This window comes from Ascidia mentula, chromosome 1 (genome assembly GCF_947561715.1).
Source record: "Ascidia mentula chromosome 1, kaAscMent1.1, whole genome shotgun sequence".
NCBI classification, from domain to species: domain Eukaryota; kingdom Metazoa; phylum Chordata; class Ascidiacea; order Phlebobranchia; family Ascidiidae; genus Ascidia; species Ascidia mentula.
The window spans coordinates 17,533,184-17,553,345 of NC_138566.1; the positions used below are offsets into that span (position 1 = coordinate 17,533,184).

At 39.1% G+C, this 20,162-nt stretch overlaps 2 protein-coding genes across 2 annotated transcripts; both read left to right on the forward strand.

Annotated features, from left to right (window-relative positions):
* Window positions 1-19: 19 nt before the first annotated feature.
* Window positions 20-14,572, forward strand: LOC145888584 (uncharacterized; the record flags this gene model as incomplete). The annotated part of the gene is made up of 26 exons (XM_082979364.1): window positions 20-64; window positions 195-360; window positions 568-721; window positions 785-882; window positions 1,006-1,181; window positions 1,236-1,277; window positions 1,465-1,503; window positions 2,730-2,797; window positions 3,061-3,067; window positions 5,897-6,062; window positions 6,215-6,368; window positions 6,974-7,071; window positions 7,517-7,692; window positions 7,813-8,052; window positions 8,110-8,275; window positions 8,443-8,596; window positions 8,787-8,884; window positions 9,329-9,498; window positions 9,629-9,721; window positions 9,817-9,893; window positions 11,887-11,995; window positions 12,888-13,050; window positions 13,471-13,624; window positions 13,754-13,851; window positions 14,186-14,361; window positions 14,466-14,572. Coding segments are annotated over exons 1-26 (3,171 nt in total), but the record flags the coding sequence as incomplete, so codon positions are not given.
* Window positions 14,573-14,583: 11 nt separating this feature from the next.
* LOC145913338 (uncharacterized) lies at window positions 14,584-15,462 on the forward strand. The gene is made up of 2 exons (XM_083000962.1): window positions 14,584-14,975; window positions 15,067-15,462. The coding sequence occupies exons 1-2, from the start codon at window positions 14,588-14,590 to the stop codon at window positions 15,135-15,137; spliced, it is 459 nt and encodes a 152-aa protein (XP_082857088.1). The 5' UTR covers window positions 14,584-14,587; the 3' UTR covers window positions 15,138-15,462.
* The last annotated feature ends 4,700 nt before the right edge of the window (window positions 15,463-20,162 follow it).

Sequence of the window (20,162 nt, forward strand, 5' to 3'; positions counted from 1 at the left end):
CAGCCGTCAACCGCGTCTGGTGTGAATCCCGCTTAAGCTTTCATGGTGGGATTTAACCTTTGCGGTAAGTGTAAAACCATTGTTGTATAATATGATTAAGATATCGTTATTAAACTTAGATTTGGGGAAATGAGATATCAAATGAAACTGCACAGTGTATTTGAGTTAAACTGTAATGTAATTGATACATGCAGAATCACAAAATGTGGACATGGTGTTTTTGGTGGACAGCACCTCGTCTATCTCTAACGCTGATTTCCTAACATACAAATCAGCCTTTGCTTCAGCCTCTGAATTCCTTCCCTTGTCTAACACCTTCCAAGCAGCAATTCTTCAATATGGAAATCAAGACGTCAGAAAGTAAATTTCATCTCTTAATTTAAGGCATAACTCATCAAAACGTTTTTGTTTATTTTAGTTTTTCCCGATACTATTTCCAATGTAGCTTGTGTGATGCATGAAAATTAAGTGTGTCCTATTCATATATGGATCCCTTTGTGTTTACGACACAAACACTCGCAGCAAAACACAGCACAGTACTATAATGACAATTTTGTGTAACTGCAGCATCAGCTATCTTCATGACTCCTTCTATCAGTATCCAACCAAGCTTGGCGGTTGCACCAACGTAACGTGTTTCAAAACCGCCATTAACGGCAACATGCCCCATTTGCTTGCAGCGAGCACCTTCACCGCAACAGCAATCATGCGAGCAGTTTTGGTGAGCGTTGTTCAATATTAAAAAATGCGGAAAACATGGTCAAGTACAAACGTTTTTACCCAGATCGACTTCGCTCGATCAACAAATTTTGCCAATTCAATGAAATTCCTCATTTTGACAACAGACGATCCAGCGATTGACTCAAGTACTTTAGCTGAAAGGCAAGTATTGTCATAAAACAACAAATGTCTTTTGACGATTGTGCGACTGACGCGATTATTTCGGCTGAGCATTACCATTCAGTCAAGAGTCTTATGCTGTTCTAACTGTTTCTTTTTTTGCAGTGTCAACCTAACTATCACCAACGGCATCACAGTTTATGCAATTGGCATCGGCCCAAACGCCGACAAAGCACAGTTGTTGCAAATAGCTGGAAACGCATCGAGAGTTTTCACGGCGCCTTCGTTTTCAGATTTCGCGGCACAACTGAACAATTCGCTGTCCGCGATTATAGCGCAAGGTAAAGATGCACATATTTAAATATTACACGAAAAATAATTTGTTTGTCGCGCAGCTACCGTTCAGCCGACACCGCAGTCATCCAGCACCATTTCAGGTACAATAAACAATTATTATTATTATTTTTCAACCAGTTTTATTGATCAAGCAGTTGTTTTTACTTCTTTGATTATCTAAAAACAATTTATGTAAACAATTCAAATAAAAAAAGTGAGTTTACGCAAATTATGTGTAGTTTTGGTAGTTGTGTACGACAACCACTAAAAAAAATGTTTTTCCTACAGGTAGCAATCAGGCAACACAGCAGTCATCTACCACTTCAGGTAGAACAAACCTTTGTTGTTAATCTCTAAACATTATATTTAACAAACTTTTATTGCTGCAATCTGCAACAACCCTTGACACAATTCAAACTTTTTGCAGTACCGTATTTACTCGATTGTAAGCCGCGTCTTATAAAGTTTTTTAACCTACCGTTTGTGCGGCTTACGATCGAGGGCGGCTTATATTCGAGGGCGGCTTACATCATTTAGGACGCATCTCTGTATTTCTATGGAAAAGACTTTCCCGGTTGGGAAATGCCCTTCTCGAACTCTGTCCTGCGTAACAGAGTAAAATTATGTGTAACAATGCAATGGGTCATGCATGGGCGCCAGTGTTTTGGTTGAATGAGCGCAGATGAACAGGCTGTTGCCAGGGCGATTTTCAGCGTGTTTGGGGCAGTTTTGGTTTGTTTTTCAGGGTTAATAGTCAGGCAGTAAATTGGTAGAGGGTGCTGTTGTACATGTAGCTGAAAAACTACCCAAATATTGAGGTTGATTTTGTGAAAAAATGAATCACAGAAAGTATGTTCAATTTGTGATTTTCTGTCAGTGCGGACCCTTGGCAAGGAATTGTGGCCAAATTTATAATCGAAATAACTACTTAAACTGCTCCCCCGGGGGCATTTTGACCCTCTGTTGGCCATTATTTTGGTCAAAAAAGCAGAAAAAAGTGTAGGTTTGTTTTGTGAAAAAATGAATCACAGAAAGTTACCTCCATTTGCGATTAAGTGAAGCCACCAACCCTCCTCTACACAATTCATGAAGAATTAGATGTCTTGTAATTGTCTTGGGGCCCCACCGGGGCTGTTTGTACACCCCCTAGGACTGACAATTTAGCAGTTAGCCTTTGCAAAACCCCCCAATGTGCTGTCTTAATGTCACGCAGATATTTTGTCTGCGCTCTGTTTTTTAATGAAATTTACCATCAAATCGCTCCATCGTACCAGTATGTTTTATCGCACAAGGTTGTCAGCGTATCTGACAATTTTAAACCACAGATTTGTTGACAATTATTGTTGTAGAGCACCTAAGTTTGTCTTTAACATTAACGTGCGGCTTACATTCGAGGGCGGCTTATATTAATTTTTGAACACCGTCGCATGCGGCTTACAATCGAGGGCGGCTTACATTCTAGGGCGGCTTACAATCGAGTAAATACGGTACTCCAATACTACCAAACAAACGAAATTAGAGTGTAATGAAATTGCCTCTGTTTCTTGTTGCAGGCTGTGAACACACCGCAAGACCCATTTGGATTTCATTGGTCGTGGTTCTCGCTGCTCTGTGCGGTTGGGCTTATTGATACTTACTGTGATATCGACGCGTCTTTACAGCAATTTATACGCCTATATACCCAATGCAGTTTATTCATCAGGGAACAAGGTTGTCACACTTTCCACGCGCTTTTTGCTTGCAAATTTAAGGGAATTGGGCAACTTCGCCCCTTGTGATTTTTAGTTTTAGAAACGAAGTCCGTCGAAACGGATGATGTAGATACCAAGGGTTTCTGACTCGACTGCTGCAAGATTTTTGTAGACACATTTTTATATTATGCAGCGACCTAGTAAAACGTTTTATATTTCAACCTGACATGTGGTTCCGTGACTAAATATATTAAAAAGTTTTAAGCTACATATTACAATGGCATGCAGTATCAAAAAGATTCTTAAATTTACAATTGATGGAGTTGATATCATTTTCAGAATTCTCATTCTATTTTGTAATCATTGATTTATTCTACTGCTTTTCCCGCGCACTTCTGACTTTTTTTGTGCAAAGCCGGTGTTTTTTGACGGTGCTTATATATCCTATCGCTCTGCAGTAAATTTGATTACACAGCGCATCCTTTGCACTGTTGCATGACACCTGTAGAAACTTTAAGGCGGAGTGGCATTAACTATTTTCTCAAGACATTTTTGTGCTGAAAAATTCGATGGGATTAAATTGGTAACAAATGTAGCCTGCATTTAATAGGCTTGATGGGATTTAGTAACACCATATTGACGTTATCGTTATCCAAATTTATGCCTAAAAAGGTAATGTAGAAGTTAAAGGTTCTGCTCAGGCGCGATGGGTTTTATGCAGTGAATAAGTGACCAGAGCCTCGTTTTTAATAAGCATAGGTCAGTCTTGTATTTTCATGCATGTAACTGCAAGGTATTATGGAAGGATGAGATTTACATTCCAGCGAAGTAATTGATTTCCGTACTGTGGAAAAAACGTTGACGGACGCTTTTCCTTGTACATTAGGATGAATCACAAACACAAACCAAGTTTACAGGAGAAAAACCTAGCTTAATTTTTTTAAAAATTATACCACTTTTTGTCTTCTGATGTTATACCACGGACCTTGAGAGTAAAAACTGCTCCGTTTGTTTTTAGAGGTCACCTGAGATTGTAAGGGGCACCGACGTTTCGATAGAAATACTTCATTCATAAATCAAATAACGGTGTTCGTTTACCATGTATTAATACTTATTACCCCCTGCACTCGTATAAAGTCTGGTGTTTAGCACCGAATTCAGCCCACTCTCGTGTTACACAATCGAATTTATCGCTTTGGCGTCACACAAACAGTATAAATAACTCGAGTTATTGCCACACTGTACCTCTTCCTGACGATAAGGGTCTGGTGACTTGATTCAACAATACTTGACAGCGAACGTGGTAAGCACTCCACGCAGACAGACATAAACACTCGCTAACGTTGGGAGAAATTGCTTCGACGAAGAATTGTGTGACGTCACAGTCAACTGTCTTGCGTAACATTTGCGGTACAAGGGGGATGGAGATAGGAAATGTAATGTCATTGTTCAATTACTCACACACAATGTCTATTTTCGCAGGTTTTATTGCGTTGATTTCATTTGTACCATTTGTAAACATGTGCCTTTTCTCTGCACCCGGTTTATTTTATGACACTAACTTCTAATGAATGTTATGTTCGAAAATAAGGTGTAGGTTTCACTGGGCGCTTGTGTTCAAGTAGCCAGCAGGACAGTGTAACTGTGTCAAAACCTATCAAATTTACACTACCTTAAAAATTTACGTGAAGGCATTGACTGCAGCGAACTTTGAATCCAGTAGAGATAATTTTGACGCGGCTTTTTTTCCTACAAATAGTATAAAATCATCATGTTGCTGTTTGATTTGTATAGCGGTATATATCTATGAGATCCGTTGGGGTAATGATGTCAAATCGACTTACAAGGGCTGATAAGTAGTACATTAGGTGATGATTTGAGACCGCAAAAATGTTGCAATACTGACTCAAATTTGTATTTTTTTATTGCTTTAATTGCGATAGACTTTGAATTTGGGTTGAGTGAAAAGCAAGCGTAAGTAAAAACAGACTTGGTCCATCACTCCCAGATGCATATTCGTTACATTATTACAAATAAGTTTGTGAAACTGTTGTTTTCTTCGCACACATATGCTAAACGGCTCTTTTGAGCTAACTGTGTTTGTTATGTGCGGTCGTTATCCCAGATACCGCTGTTCTAAGGAAACTGAATGGGTCTCAATCTATAGTTTTTAGACATACGTAACGTTATCTATGCAAGAAAATCATTTAAACATCATTGAAAGCTTTGGTGTTGTTCGCGCATAGCAATTGGAACGCGCAATGACAACACAAATGGGGACTTGACGTTTCAAAAAGTTTTCCTTGGTCTTTCAAAGACTAATGTGTTGTTAAAGTTAAGTGAAAACCCTGAAACAAGGGCGTTGCGCACATATCTGCTCGCTGAAACTAAACCGGCCGGCGGTGATTTTAGCTGAAAAAAAAAACAGATTGAATATCGGAGCTGCTAGATGGAGAGGAAAAAAGAACACCAGTCAGCCATGACAATGTCTGACGTATAGTGTGATGTAGTAAATATAGCGACAGTCTTGTTGGTCTGCGCGTTGAAGGTTGTTACTTTTGCCGATACAAGGATACCAGAAAGAAGTATAGGACAAAGGCGTTAACTTAGAAGTAAACGTAGTAATAGCAACTGGACAAAGACTCGTTGAGTTTTATATGTTTGTTGGCTGTGTTTACACTTGATACGTTTTTGCACAGTTACCTGTTAACTCCTTCTTGTTTGTAGATTGCGTTTTCGAAGTTTTTGCCCTAGTCAACTCAACAGTTTCAAAAGCAGTTTCAGAGAAATATGTTACGTCGCTTTGCTGGCGAATCGGTCGTATCGGTTTTCATTTTACTTTGTTGTCTTTGTGGTAGGTATACGTGTAACTGTTACGTAACAATTGTGATCCAGTATTCTCTCAAAAAGAATACAGTATTAGTATTAAAGTAATAAATTGAAGCATTAAGGTTTGTTCCTGTTTGTGTTTCTGCTTCGATGATGTAGTTTATGATAAACTAGCAACTAGTGTCTGTGCTTGTTTACAGAGGCCCAAAACGTGGACTTGGTGTTTTTGGTGGACAGCACCTCATCGATCTCTAACAATGATTTTCTAACATACAAAGCTGCCTTTATGTCCAACGCTGAAAACCTCCCATTGTCCAGTACCTTTCACGCTGCTATTCTTCAATACGGAAACCAGGATGTCAGAAAGTAAGCATCAAGTTGGTAAACAGAATTGCCCGCACTTCTTTGTAACAGTGCTATCCCTAAACCAATGCTACTATATAGACTGACTGTAAATGACCACAAAGATACCGTACAAAACTCTATCACACTTTGGCTATACAATGCATTTATTCTAGCATCGACTATCATACGGATTCCTTCTATCAATATCCAACAAAACTGGGAAACTGCACCGATGTGACGTGCTTCAAAACTGCCGTCAACGACAACATGCCCCACCTCCTTGCTGCAAGTACTTTTACCTCTACAGCAATCATGCGAGCTGTTCTGGTGAGTGTGCTTGTAGAATACGAAGCAGATATAACCGCTTTCAGACAAGGCAGTTTCATTTTTTCCTACATTTTACGTTTGTCCAGCTTTTTGTGCTAAAAAACGGCCCCACTTATGAATAAAATGATTCAGACTCTCGTGTCTTAATATTGATGAATTGAAAATTTTATATTGCGAAAAATAAAACCAACGCATGTGCAAACAAGCCATAATAATCACTGAGAGCTGCAGACAGGGTGCACAAACGGTTTCGACCTGTAAAGTCCTATCAGTGCAGCTGGTGACCGTGACACATGCTAGCTGGTAGGCTGGCAGGCACACAGATTTCCACTTTGTGGTACCTTTCGGTCAATCGTCGATATGTTGGGTACTAAACTTTTAACAAAACAACAGTTTGGGATCCATTAGCGCTATCGGCTCGGATTGCACTTAACATATCGACGATTGACCGAAAGGTACCACAAAGTTGAAATCTGTGTGCCTGCTAGTCTACCAGCTGGCATGTGTCACGGTTACAAGCTGCACTGATGAGACCTCACATGTCGAAACAGTGTATACACCTGTATAGTTGTAAAAATTCTTTTTGTGTTGCATATTTTACGCAGATCGACTTCGCAGAATCGGCTAATAACGTCAATTCAGATAAGTTCCTAATTGTGACAACTGACGATCCTGCGATTGACAGCAATACTTTAGCTGAAAGGCAAGTATTGTCGGATACTTTACTTCGAATTTTGGGCAACCTGACACAAACCCGCTAGTACATGGCGCCCTCCTAAGCTGTAAACAGAATTTGTTACAAACCCCACCAGCTCATGCGGGTACTCCCCCAAAAACGATGGAAACAACGCTATCATCTCAAGATTGTGTCCCAATCTGATAAGTGGCGATAATGTTGGGAAAATATCATCCATCAAATGTAACTAATTGCCTAACACCCTGTAACCTTTACACATGTTGTGCAAAATTTATATACTGTTATAATGAACAGAATTATATGCAGTATATATCATTAACACCAAAGTTCCTTCACGTTTTGGGTTGTGCACCCATAGCCTATGCTCAATGTGGTGGATTTTCAATATTTTTAAAATAACATTAAAAGTTATTCACACACGTTTACCAAAATGGGGTATTTTGCATTGCAGTGTTAACCTTACTATCGCTAACAACGTTACCGTGTACACCATTGGCATCGGTCTAAATGTGGACAGTGCGCAGTTACTGCAAATAGCTGGAGATGCCTCAAGAGTTTCTACAGCGGCATCTTTTTCCGATTTCTCTGCAGAACTGAACGCTACAACTGAGAAAATAGTAGCCCAAGGTAACTTTCTGCTGAGACTTTTTGTCCGAAATCTGAACGTAGACGTAAAATTGTTGAATCCCTTTTATTTTGTCTATTGAAAAATATTAACTTTATGATTTTAATAATTCCCAATAAAAGCTGTAACCACCACGACCATGACACCAACCACAACCACTACTGTGCCTACCACAACCACCATGGCACCAACAACCACAACCACTATGGCAACTACAACTACAACCACAACCACCATGGCACCAACCACAACCACCATGGCACCAACCACAACCACCATGGCACCAACAACAACGACTACCGTACGAAACACGATGACAACGCCGACAACGCAGACAGCAGTGCAACCAAACACCACTTCAGGTGTGAAATTCCTCCAAAAATTATAAGACCTGTTTAAACTGAAGTGCTTGTTTACAGAGGCCCAATACGTGGACATCGTGTTTTTGGTGGACAGCACCTCATCCATTACTAACGATGATTTTCTAGCATACAAAGCTGCCTTTATATCCAACGCTGAAAACCTCCCATTGTCTAGTACCTTTCACGCTGCTATTCTTCAATACGGAAACCAGGATATCGGAAAGTAAGCATTAAGTTGGTAAACAGAATTGCCCGCACTTCGGTAACTTGACATTGGAGTTTGTAACAGTGCTATACCTAAACCAATGCTATATATACTGACTGTAAACAACCACAAAGATACCGTACAAAACTGTAGCACGTTTTGGCTTTACAATGCATTTATTTTAGCATCGACTATCGTACGGATTCCTTCTATCAATATCCAACAAAACTGGGCAACTGCACCGATGTGACTTGTTTCAAAACTGCCGTCAACGACAACATGCCCCACCTTCTTGCTGAAGATACGTTTACCTCGACAGCAATCATGCGAGCTGTTCTGGTGAGTGTGCTTGTAAAATACGAAGCAGATGTAACCAGAGTTTCCTTTTTAGACGGAGAAGTTTAATTTTTTTCGTACATATTACGTTTGCCCCACGTGTGAATTCATGCTGTTATATCTTAACATTGATAAATTGAAAGTTGTTTTGCAAAAAACATATTCAATATTTTTGGTTGCATATTTTGCGCAGATTGACTTCGCGGAATCAGTCAATTACGTCAATTCAAATAAGTTCTTAATTGTGATAACTGACGGTCCTGCGAATGACAGCAATACTTTAGCTGAAAGGCAAGTATTGTCGGATACTTTACATTCGAATTTTGGGCAACCTGACACAAACCGCTAGTACTTGGCGTCGCCCTAAACTGTAAACAGGATTTGTTACAAGCCTGACCAGCTCATGTACTCCCCCCAAAAATGATGGAAACTCTATCATTTCAAGATTGTGTCCCGAGACTGATAAGTGGTGATAAGGTTGGGAAAATATCATCCATCGAATGTAACTAATTGCCTATTTTGCACCATGCAACCTTTACACATGTTGTGCAAAGTTTATATGAAGTTATAATGAACCGAATTATATGCAGTATATATCATTAACACCAAAGTTCCTTGACTTTGTGAGTTGTGCACCCATAGCCTATGCTTAAATGTGATGGGTTTTCAATATTTTGAAAATAACATTAAAAGTTATTCACACACGTTTACCAAAATGTGTATTTTCCATTGCAGTGTTAACCTTACCATCGCTAACAACGTTACCGTGTACATCATTGGTGTCGGTCTAAATGTGGACAGTGCTCAGTTACTGCAAATAGCTGGAGATGCCACAAGAGTTTCTAAAGTGGCTTCTGTTTCCGATTTCTCTGCGTTACTGAAAGCTGCAACAGAGAAAATAATAGGTAATTCTGATGAGAATTTTTGTCCGATATCTGAACGTAGACGTAAAATTGTTGAATCCTTTTTAGTTTGTCTGTTGAAAAATATTAACTTTATGATTTTGATAATCCCCAATAAACGCTTTAACCACAGCAACCATCATGGCACCAACAACACCGATCACCGTACCAAACGGGATGACCACGCCGACAACGCAGTCAGCAGGGCAACCAAACACCACTTCAGGTATAGTTTCCCCCAAAATTGTCAGGCCTGCTATTAACTGAAGTGCTACAACACAAAGTATATGAGGATCACGTGAAACATTATTTATTTTCCAGGTGCTCTTCGAATCATTCAGTCCAGCTGGATTTATTTTTGCCTTGCTTACACTGTTCTATCAATAGTTTTTAACAGCGTATGTAATGCGTGTATATATTGCATTGTTCTGTAAATGGCCTGAACCAATTTTATTATGGTTTAAAAGCGTTTTTGTTGTATTCAATATTATTTTGTCCTTTAAAGATTTATTTACGTTGAAAGTTTTTGTTCGTGTGTTGTACAACAACAAAGTTCATATTCCGTCTCAAGTTCAAGTTTGTTCATACAGTTTATGTATTGTGTCACTGATTTGCTGGGGATACTATTTGTTGCAAAAATAACTAAACCCACGTAGTTCCCAGTAACTTGTTAATACTGTTTGCCTGTGTCCTAATATCCTGCCATTGTGGTACTTACCATTTGCATGGATACTTCTGTTCTTACACGCTTACTTTGTTCGCAATTGTATGCGAGTAAAAAGGTGGTCAATGATCCGATCGATTTGTTAAATTGTTTAATATATTTGCAGTATTGCCTACAGTACAGTTTTGTGATCGCTCTCATTAGGTTGAGTCATGGTGTAGGTGTTGCAAACACAATAATGTGCTGGTAAGTTTAGCAAGGTCTCCACTTGTTCATGAAACATGGTGTAAGGCCATTTAGCAATAACAATTGTCAAACTTTTATTTAGAAGAAACCCATTCAATAATGAAGCGGTGACACGGTGATATTCATTACCCACACGACAAAAAAACATTGCTCCCATTACATGTTATCCAAACATTGTAAGATCGTGTTGGAAGATCTTACGCCGCAAGATCATTTTACTATATCCATAGCCAATGAAAGGGACTGAGTGCTAAGGCTCTTTGTGTGAACATGGTACAAGTCCTTAAATTACTTTCGGCGTCTGTTGTGCGTCTTTTTGTTTACTGGTGCACAGGGTAACGTGCGTGTGACTTATCCATTATCACAGCTGCTTTTATGCTCAGGCCCAACTCCCAACAACGCAGGAGATAAATTAAATAAAACGAAGTGTATGTGACGACAGACACAACGACTATACATTGTCCGCGTTGAGTCAAGTATGCGACGCATCGGTCGTTTCCTTTTATTACTTGTCAGACCATCCAATAACAATGAAGGCTTTCATTTAAAACCAACACGCAACCCCTTTTAGAGTCTTTTGGATGTATTACAATACAATAGCAATTATTGAGTGTTATGTATAGCATATCCAAAGCAAGATATTGTACCAATTGCACAGGAGACATCTTCGGAAAAAAAACCGGTCGTATTGTTCGGGTCTATGGATTTATTAGCATCCTGTAGTACGTTTTCCAACTAACCCTTACACACACTTCAAATATTGGTTAAACCGCAATAAAGCACTTTTGCGTAATTTTTCAACAAAAAATCAGCTATCACCTTGTTACCAGTTATCCTGTATGATTTTACACGAACAGACCTGGAAATTGCAATTTAATCACGATGTGATGATCATCAGTATGATATGGGGAAAAGTTAAACTGAAATTAACCTACTTCATGAATCGGAGTATTTGTTCAATGGCAGTTCAAACGTTCCGGAAAATGTACCGTCAAAGCAGCATGTATCTTATAAACACGTGCAACACATCGCGCATTCGCGTTGGCCGCATTTTTGTTTTATACCAACGACCAAACCAGATGGGTTTGAATAAATCTTCACCTAACGTAATTTTACGGAAGAGATGCACACACATAAGGATTATCTGGTGCTAAAATTATCTTGATCATGCATAACAACTTACACATCGAAAAACGACAAAGAATAGAACAACATAAATGTTTTCATAATGATGCCAGCAGCACCTTGACAGTTAGTTCAACTGTCACTTGGATCGTATAATTTTAAGTACGTGACTGAGAAGATTAGCATGTTTACTGGGAGGTTGTCGTAATAAAAAAACATTATAATGTTTAACTCTTGCTGTACTTTGTTAGGGATCATTGCCCATTGAAATAGCGTGATTCCAATATACTAAAATATACAGAGAAAAAGTGTGTACTGTGACTGTTGTGACTTAAATTTCGACCCTCATTTATTAGCCAGAGCGTGACAAACAACAAACTCCATACCTGCGACAGAGGTTTGTACGACACATTCACACAAATTCTGATTCCCTGCAGCAGCGATGTTTGTGTTCAAGTAGATACTGTAAGTTTAGACAGGATGTTTTGTATGATTGACAGATTATTACCATGTATCGCCATTCAAGCTGTCACACGTTATTCACAAAATACAGGTTTGGAAGGCAGTATGACAGAAGTCTCACACTGCTGGGGCGAGGTGTAACTAACTAGAACTAGAAGTAATAAAAACGTTCGAAAATAAGTACCCAAATTCTGGAATTGATTTAACGGTATATTTCGTAACAATAGTGTGTGAAACGTTATATTATTTGTATCCGTCGACAGCATTTTGTAGTTTGGCTAATAATCAACATATCACAATATGTTGTATTTAATATTGCTTTTGTTGTTCAGTTTAGGTTTGCGTGCATGATTTGTTTGGTGTGTTCCACTTAATTTCCTTTGAACTCTTGCGACTTTAATTGACAAGACGATGCTGGGCGGCTTTGCTGGACGAGCATCGGTTTTGCTTTTAATTCTGGAATGTAGTTTGTGCGGTGAGTGTACCTGTGCACTTGACATTTCCTTTTATATGAAATATATTCGAAATATTGACCATATGCGTATGACAAAATTTGGCATGTGTTACGCCAAAGATGACATTATGCCAAGTGTACGACTACTTTTTTATTGAACTAAGCTTTACCAAGTATAAACGGTTTATCTTACGTAGCTTGTAACCCGCAAATGAAAGTTATGGTTTAGGTTTGACCGTAATGGACAACTAAAAATTGGTGACAGATTTTTTCAACAGTTGTCGCAAGTCGTTTGTTATACAGCGTCGTTTAATATATATTTCGCCTACTAAAATCAACATCAGTATCACTTGGTGGAATGAATAATCGTTTTGAACGAATAAGTCTTGATGGGCATTTGGATTAATGTCGATTAACACTGTGAACGTGTCTACTTTGCAGCGCAGATCGTGGACATCGTGTTTGTGGTGGACAGCACCTCATCCATTTCTAACGATGATTTTGCAGCATACAAAGCGGCCTTTGCTTCTGCTGCTGAATTCCTACCCTTGTCCAATAACTTTCACGCTGCTATTCTTCAATATGGAAATCAAAACATTAGAAAGTAAGCATCGTTAAAAAGTGAATCAAAAATTCGTGTTACAAATGCACCCGAATGGTATTAGCTTTAAAAACATCAATATGCAAATCCCATAGAAGTTCAAGACAACCTTAATTCAGTTATCTTGTACGATACCTATAAAGTTTTTAATGCCCAAGCCTGGCATCATGTAAGGAAGCAAACTGACATTGGCGAATCTGGTGTACCAAGCCCATACAACTTATTGGATGTTTTTATTTCTATTCCGTTCGTGCGAGGGCACGATTAAGTCGTTCAGCAGTTGTTCAGACTTTAATGCAAAGGTTTGCACTAAATCGATGTATTCTGATTACGTTCCACCGCAATTGACTAACGTACATTCAATATATATGAATCAAGCAAAATAAACGTATTCACTGAAAATGTTTACTATGTATAATGTAGCATCGACTACCGCACGGAATCCTTCTATCAGAATCCTACAAAATTGGGAAACTGTACCAATTTAATGTGCATTAAAACTGCCATCAACGACAACATGCCCCACCTTTTTGCGGCAAGCACGTTTACCGCCACAGCACTCAAACGGGCTGTTCTGGTGAGTGTTGTTTACCAAAACGTATTCAGTCGTAGGGAGCAATTCATGCCAACCTATACAATGGTTTCCACTATACGTTACAACTATAGTTTGGTGCTACACAATTATTTAACCGCTTTCTTGTTTAAGATCGATTTTGTTCAATCCGCAAACTTTGGTAATTCTAAGAAGTTCCTGATTTTGACAACTGATGATCCTGCGATTGACTCTGGAAGTCTAGCTGAAAGGTCAGACGTTTTCTGTGTTCCATTAGTTATGCTCACCTGAATCTTTTGTCACTAAATTTAGCGGCACCTGTGCGTGGGTGCCAAACCTATTTGCCGTATAGTAGTCGTACAAACTTTTTAGGTTGTTGCCAAATGAACCACTTGAGAAATATTGATGGCAAAGGCACTCACACTAATAATCCCTTATATGTTCAAAACTGCAATGGCTTGCTTTTCGCAGACTGTGGATCGCTACCATATTTGGTCAACAATTGATAGTGGGCATCAGTGATATTAAATTTTCGAAAACACCCACTGAAGCCCCTTTTGCAAAGCCGTATGTTTTACTTTCCAGTGTTAACCTCGCTCTCACCTACAACATCACAGTTTACGCAATTGGCATCGGCCCAAACGCCGACAACGCACAGTTGTTGCAAATAGCTGGAAACGCATCGAGAGTTTCCATAGCGCCTTCGTTTTCCCAATTTTCAGAGACCCTGAACGTTACCTTGCAGAAAATTATTGCTCAAGGTAAATCTTCTGTTAAATAAAATAAAGATGATACATCTAATAAAGAGTATTTTGTACAAATAAGGTTTATGTGTTTTGGTGATCATTTGTTTTAAATACACCAGTGTGCACGACGACCTTACCACAAACCACAACGATCATGGCTGCAGAAACAACGAACAGCATGGCGGAAGACACAACTATCCTGACAACAAATATTACAACCATGGCTTTAGACACCACGACCATGTCTACAGATACAACTATCCTGACAACAAATATTACAACCATGCCGTTAGACACCACCACCATGGCTACAGATACAACGACTTTGGCTACAGACACGACGACTATGGAAGCAAATACTACGGCCAATGCGACACATACAACGGCAATGGAAACAAATACAAAAACCATGACGACCGAAACAACCACCATGCAAGCAAATACAAGAAACGTGGCACCAACTGAGACAACCACCACGCCAATAACGAGGACCGCGACAACAAGCAAGTTAACTGAATCGGACAACCCTACCGACCGAACCAAAACAGTGGATGCAACACCAACCTACACTAATTCAATGGCAGTTGGTAAAACAAATAGTGCAACTGACCCGCTTACAACCACTTCAGGTAGTTTATTGCTCGTTCAGTTTTCACATCACTTCAAGTTGATATAAACATTTTGTTAGGGCAGCTCAATATTTATTTTTGTTTTATACAGGTGCCGTGGGGCTCGTGGGGCCCAACTGGGTTCATCTGGTCAGCGCTCTTGCTGCTATCTTTCTACAATAATGAATACATTTTATGCATCATGGTTCATTGTTTGTGACGTTTGTGTATTGTAAATGTATGCTATATGTAGTCCTATTCGGCTTCGAACCTTTTTTCATATGCCTTAAAATAAATATTGACACCTTACTCGCAGTCAAACGACAGTTTAATAGAAGGCCAAAAACTGAGAATTTTCACTGATGTGTTTTATGTCAATTTTTATGAATCTATTATTGTTACTGCCAAGTATTTGCTGCTCTCTACAAAAATTAGTTTCCCAGCTGTGTGATCTTGCCCCTTTTTTAAATGACCATATGATATTTTGTCAAACGTCAACGTCCGATCATTACTGGCCAAAGTTAGGATTGGATTTGTTCCTTATCATGTGACGCGTTATGCTTGGAGCAAAGTTGCATATAGCTTGACTAAGAACAGATAGCATGTACGTATATGACACTTAGTGCTTTTTTACTTGTATATATTTCATTTTTTTCATTCTGCTTGGTAAGTATTGGCTTTAACTGATAATAAAAGATCGCCTTGCTGCAATTTCTAAGCACAGTTCCGCACTTGTAATCGAACGTTTTACAGTGATTAGTTGATATTTTGCGACCACCCCCTTTTTTGGCTGGAGTTAATTTCTGGCCTGAAATAATGCAGTCAAGTGTGCCAGGTCTATCTTTCGGCTTGTACAGTTTGATAATTTTGTAACCGGAACAGATACGAAACATGTTTTACTGTTTCATAATCAGTGTGCAATACGTCAGAATGTAATGATTCAATAATTGGAGACGAGCCTAGACATTCAAAAAACAATACCTTCATAAAACAAAAACTAAATAGTCAGCTTCCCTGGAAATTCGTCTCAATGATGCTAGCGCAATGAGTCTTAAATGAAGGTCGGCTGACCTGTTTGCTAGTTGCCACTGAATTATCTGTTCGCCTGTGCTCTCGGCTGAGATGCGGGCAGGCAGAATAATCCAAATTATAGTTTATTGTTCGAAATCAAAATTAGTCTTGTTCAAAGTAGAATCGAATCATAGAATGGAATAGAATAAAATCGAATAGAATGGAATAGAATGGTCAGAAAGGCGAAAGCGTTACCGTATAAACTGGAAGTCACGTGACGTGCGATATTGTGAGAGAAAGGCAGTGTTTTCGTAAATATCATGTGGATAAGTCTCTGGGGCATTATTTAAGATAAAGTGTCCCTGTCAAACAAAAACTTCCCCAATGATGGAACACTGGAAAAGGTTCTTATCAAAACAGCTTCCAGCTGCGCCGTTGTCCAACATGCGACTTTGTAATGCAATTGCGGGCACATTCTCACTCTCTCAAAACAGTTTCTCACACATCAAAGGCGGTTTACGTCACACGACCACAATTCCAAACGAATGACGCTGCAAAGTACTCATAATTTTATTACTGACGTCAAAAGTTATGAAGTGCAACGCTAAGCTATCGGCTCATAATCAATATACTTATACTGACTGTAAACGACCACAAAGATACCGTACAAAACTGTAGCACATTTTGGCTATACGATACATTTATTTTAGCATCAATTACCGTACGGATTCCTTCTATCAATATCCAACAAAACTGGGTGACTGCACCGATGTGACGTGTTTCAAAACTGCCGTCAACGACAACATGCCCCACCTTCTTGCTTCGAGCACGTTTACCTCAACAGCAATCAAGCGAGCTGTTCTGGTGAGTGTGCTTGTACAATACGAAGCAAATGTAACCAGAGTTCCGTTTTTCGACGAGGCAGTTTAATTTTTTTCGTACATTTTACGTTTGCCCCACATGTGAATTCATGCTGTCATATTTTAACATTGATAAATTAAAAGTTGTTTTGCAAAAAACATATTCAATATTTTTTATTGCATATTTTACGCAGATTGACTTCGCGGAATCGGTGAATTACGCCAATTCAAATAAGTTCTTTTTTGTGACAACTGACTATCCTGCGATTGACAGCAATACTTTAGCTGCAAGGCAAGTATTATAGGATGCTTTACATTCGAATTTTGGGCAACCTGACACAAACCTTCTAGTACTTGGCGTCGCCCTAAGCTGTCCCACCAGCTCATGTACTCCCCCCAAAAAAATTGAAACAACTCTATCGTTTCAAGATTGTGTCCCGAAACTGATAAGTGGTGATAACGTTGGGAAAATTTCATGCATCGAATGTGACTAATTGCCTTTTTTGCACCCTGCACCCATACACATGTTGTGCAAAATTTATATACAGTCATAATGAACCCAATTATATGCAGTATATATCATTAACACCAAAGTTCCTTGACTTTTTGAGTTGTGCACCCATAGCCTATGCTTAATGTGGTGGGTTTTCAATTTTTGAAAATACAATTGAAAGTTAATCACACACGTTTACCAAAATGGGGTATATTGCATTGCAGTGTTAACCTTACTATCGCTAATAACGTTACCGTGTACATCATTGGCATTGGTCCAAATGTGGACAATGCTCAGTTACTGCAAATAGCTGGAGATGCCTCAAGAGTTTCTACAGCGGCTTCTTTTTCCGATGAACGCTACAACTGAGAAAGTAGTAGCCGAAGGTAATTTTGATGAGAATTTTTGTCCGATATCTGATCGTAGTTTCCCCCGAAATTGTCTGTCCTGTTTATTCGCTGCTTTTTTTGTTTGTCTTTCAATTTCTTCCGATGTTTGTAAATCTTTCAAACAATCTTCAAATCTCTCAAAAATATTGTGTGACGTAGCAACATGTGAAACTACGGGAGATCCCCAGTACGGAGTGACGACACTGCGTTGCCCTGCCAACTGCAGAGGCCAGGCACTCTGTGGCTCCGGACCATACGACAGCTCATCCTCTATCTGTGTGGCCGCCATTCACGCTGGCATCATCACAAGTACGTTTGTGACGTAATAATTATATTTATAATATGATATATTGTGACGAAAATCATCTGTCTGTTCGAATCGCAAAATACGTCATTTGAATCAAAATAGAAACTCATAAAATATTTTATTGCAATTTCACGCCCTTGTTTAAAAATCACGGCTGGATTGTCTTCAATTCCCGGAATATTTCGAGTTGTGATTGACGCTACCGCTCTAACACTGCATGCACTGACTTATCGTCCGCCAACTGCACCTTGCAGTTCTTCAAAATTTCCTTCTTAAATTTCACAAAACCTGGTCAGGAATAATAGATTGTTTCTGGTACGACGAAACGCTCCAATGAGTTTCGTCAAAGAAAAGTGGTTCCATCATATTTTTTATCAACAAGGTTTCATTAAACAGGTAAAAACCTGGTGAGTCATTTTGTTTTTTTTGTCGAGGTTGTTTCTGGAATTAAATCCAAGCCCAGTGGTTTTAATTTTCAAAGCACCTGTCACTCAAACCTAGTGTTGCCATCTGATATTCCCTGACCGATAACGACCTTAAAATATACCAAAGGTTTTAGGGCGCCTTTGGTATATCTCTATAAGAATTATGTTGCAATCATCAAATGTCACCAAATATATTTCACGGTAGGAATAAACTGTGGTTGATACGCTGAAAAAAACTGAATGATAGCCAGGTGGACAAATAAGCTGACTTTATTCGGAACAATAGCTTCAATGAAAAAAACTATAGCAATTAAATGAACTATGGCAACACCTTTCCAAAAACGTTTATTACAGCTTTCGCTCTTTAAACTTTACAATGAATGAATCAAGCGCATTCTCGGTTTCGCATAAAACAAACAAACTAACTTGGAATTTTAAATGCTTCGTTTGCACAAAAGAAAAGCCGTCGAAGGCCGCATTGATGATTCAATCCCCGATATTCAAGCACTTTTGTACCGATTTTGCCGACGCGCTTTAACACTAAAATCACAGACAGATCTAAACCAATCCCAAAACGTCATAAACTATGTAATTTGAGGAAGCTCCTGGATTCTGCGGGATTGCAGGAATCCGAGGAATAATTGAGGTACTAACCGTGTTTTCCAGACGAAGGAGGGAATGTTCGAATCATCAGAAGACCGGGTCAATCTTCTTATGCAGGTTCTACACAGAACGGTGTAACATCTCAAAACTGCACTACGCAACCAACAACTTCGTTCATCTTCAACAATTCCCTACCAAGTAATATTACGTAAATATTAAGTATCAAAGTGATTAAAATGAATGTGGGGTGTATTTCCCTGAAGAATTTATGACGTTTAAGTTGGTGTAGGTTGCTCCTCACATGGAGGCAACACTGGAGATCACCATTTAAGCGAAAGTAGGGATTATGGCGTAATAAGTAGGGGTTATGGGTTCGGTTGCTTCTGGTGATGGGACAAGAAGGTTTTTCGCCCAATCAACAATCCTTTGGCCGATACCTTGTCGGTTGTTTGGGGTTAATTTATTTTATGACGTTAGTGATCACCAAGGCAACGTTAACACAACAAACTTCATCAAAGCCAAGCATTGCACGCTTTAACCCAACCCCACATAAACTAAACTATTAAATTAACGATCGGATCGCAACCTATTGCAGAATAATCAATCGTGGACAATCCGAGCATTCTCTCACCTCATTGCCCATGTGACATCACAAAGGACGCGTTTCCGGCGAGGCTAAGAAGCGATTAGGTTTATTTAAACTGACTTTTGCGATGGTAAAACGTCAACCAATCCGATCCACTCAAAAACACATCTAACCACAGTAAACACTTATTAGTTATGCCTGAATTGTTCGCGCGTCACGTGATATTACGTCATACTAATCACCCTGTACACAAGCAATCAACACTGATTACTGCAGTTGTGACACGGGCTACAAAGTTTTTGAAACACATCAGAAGCTCAAAGCATTTCCCCTCAAAAAAATCTCAGATATTTTTCCAAACAAATGTTTGACAAACTTTTGTTCCATTGCAGATATCTGGGATTGCGCCCCAAATCTGTGCCAGAATGGAGGGACTTGAGGAGTTTTGGTGAACGATTATAATTGCTCCTGCATCTTCGGTTACGATGGAAAGAACTGCTCAAATTGTAAGAAGTGAAAATGTTTGAAAAAATT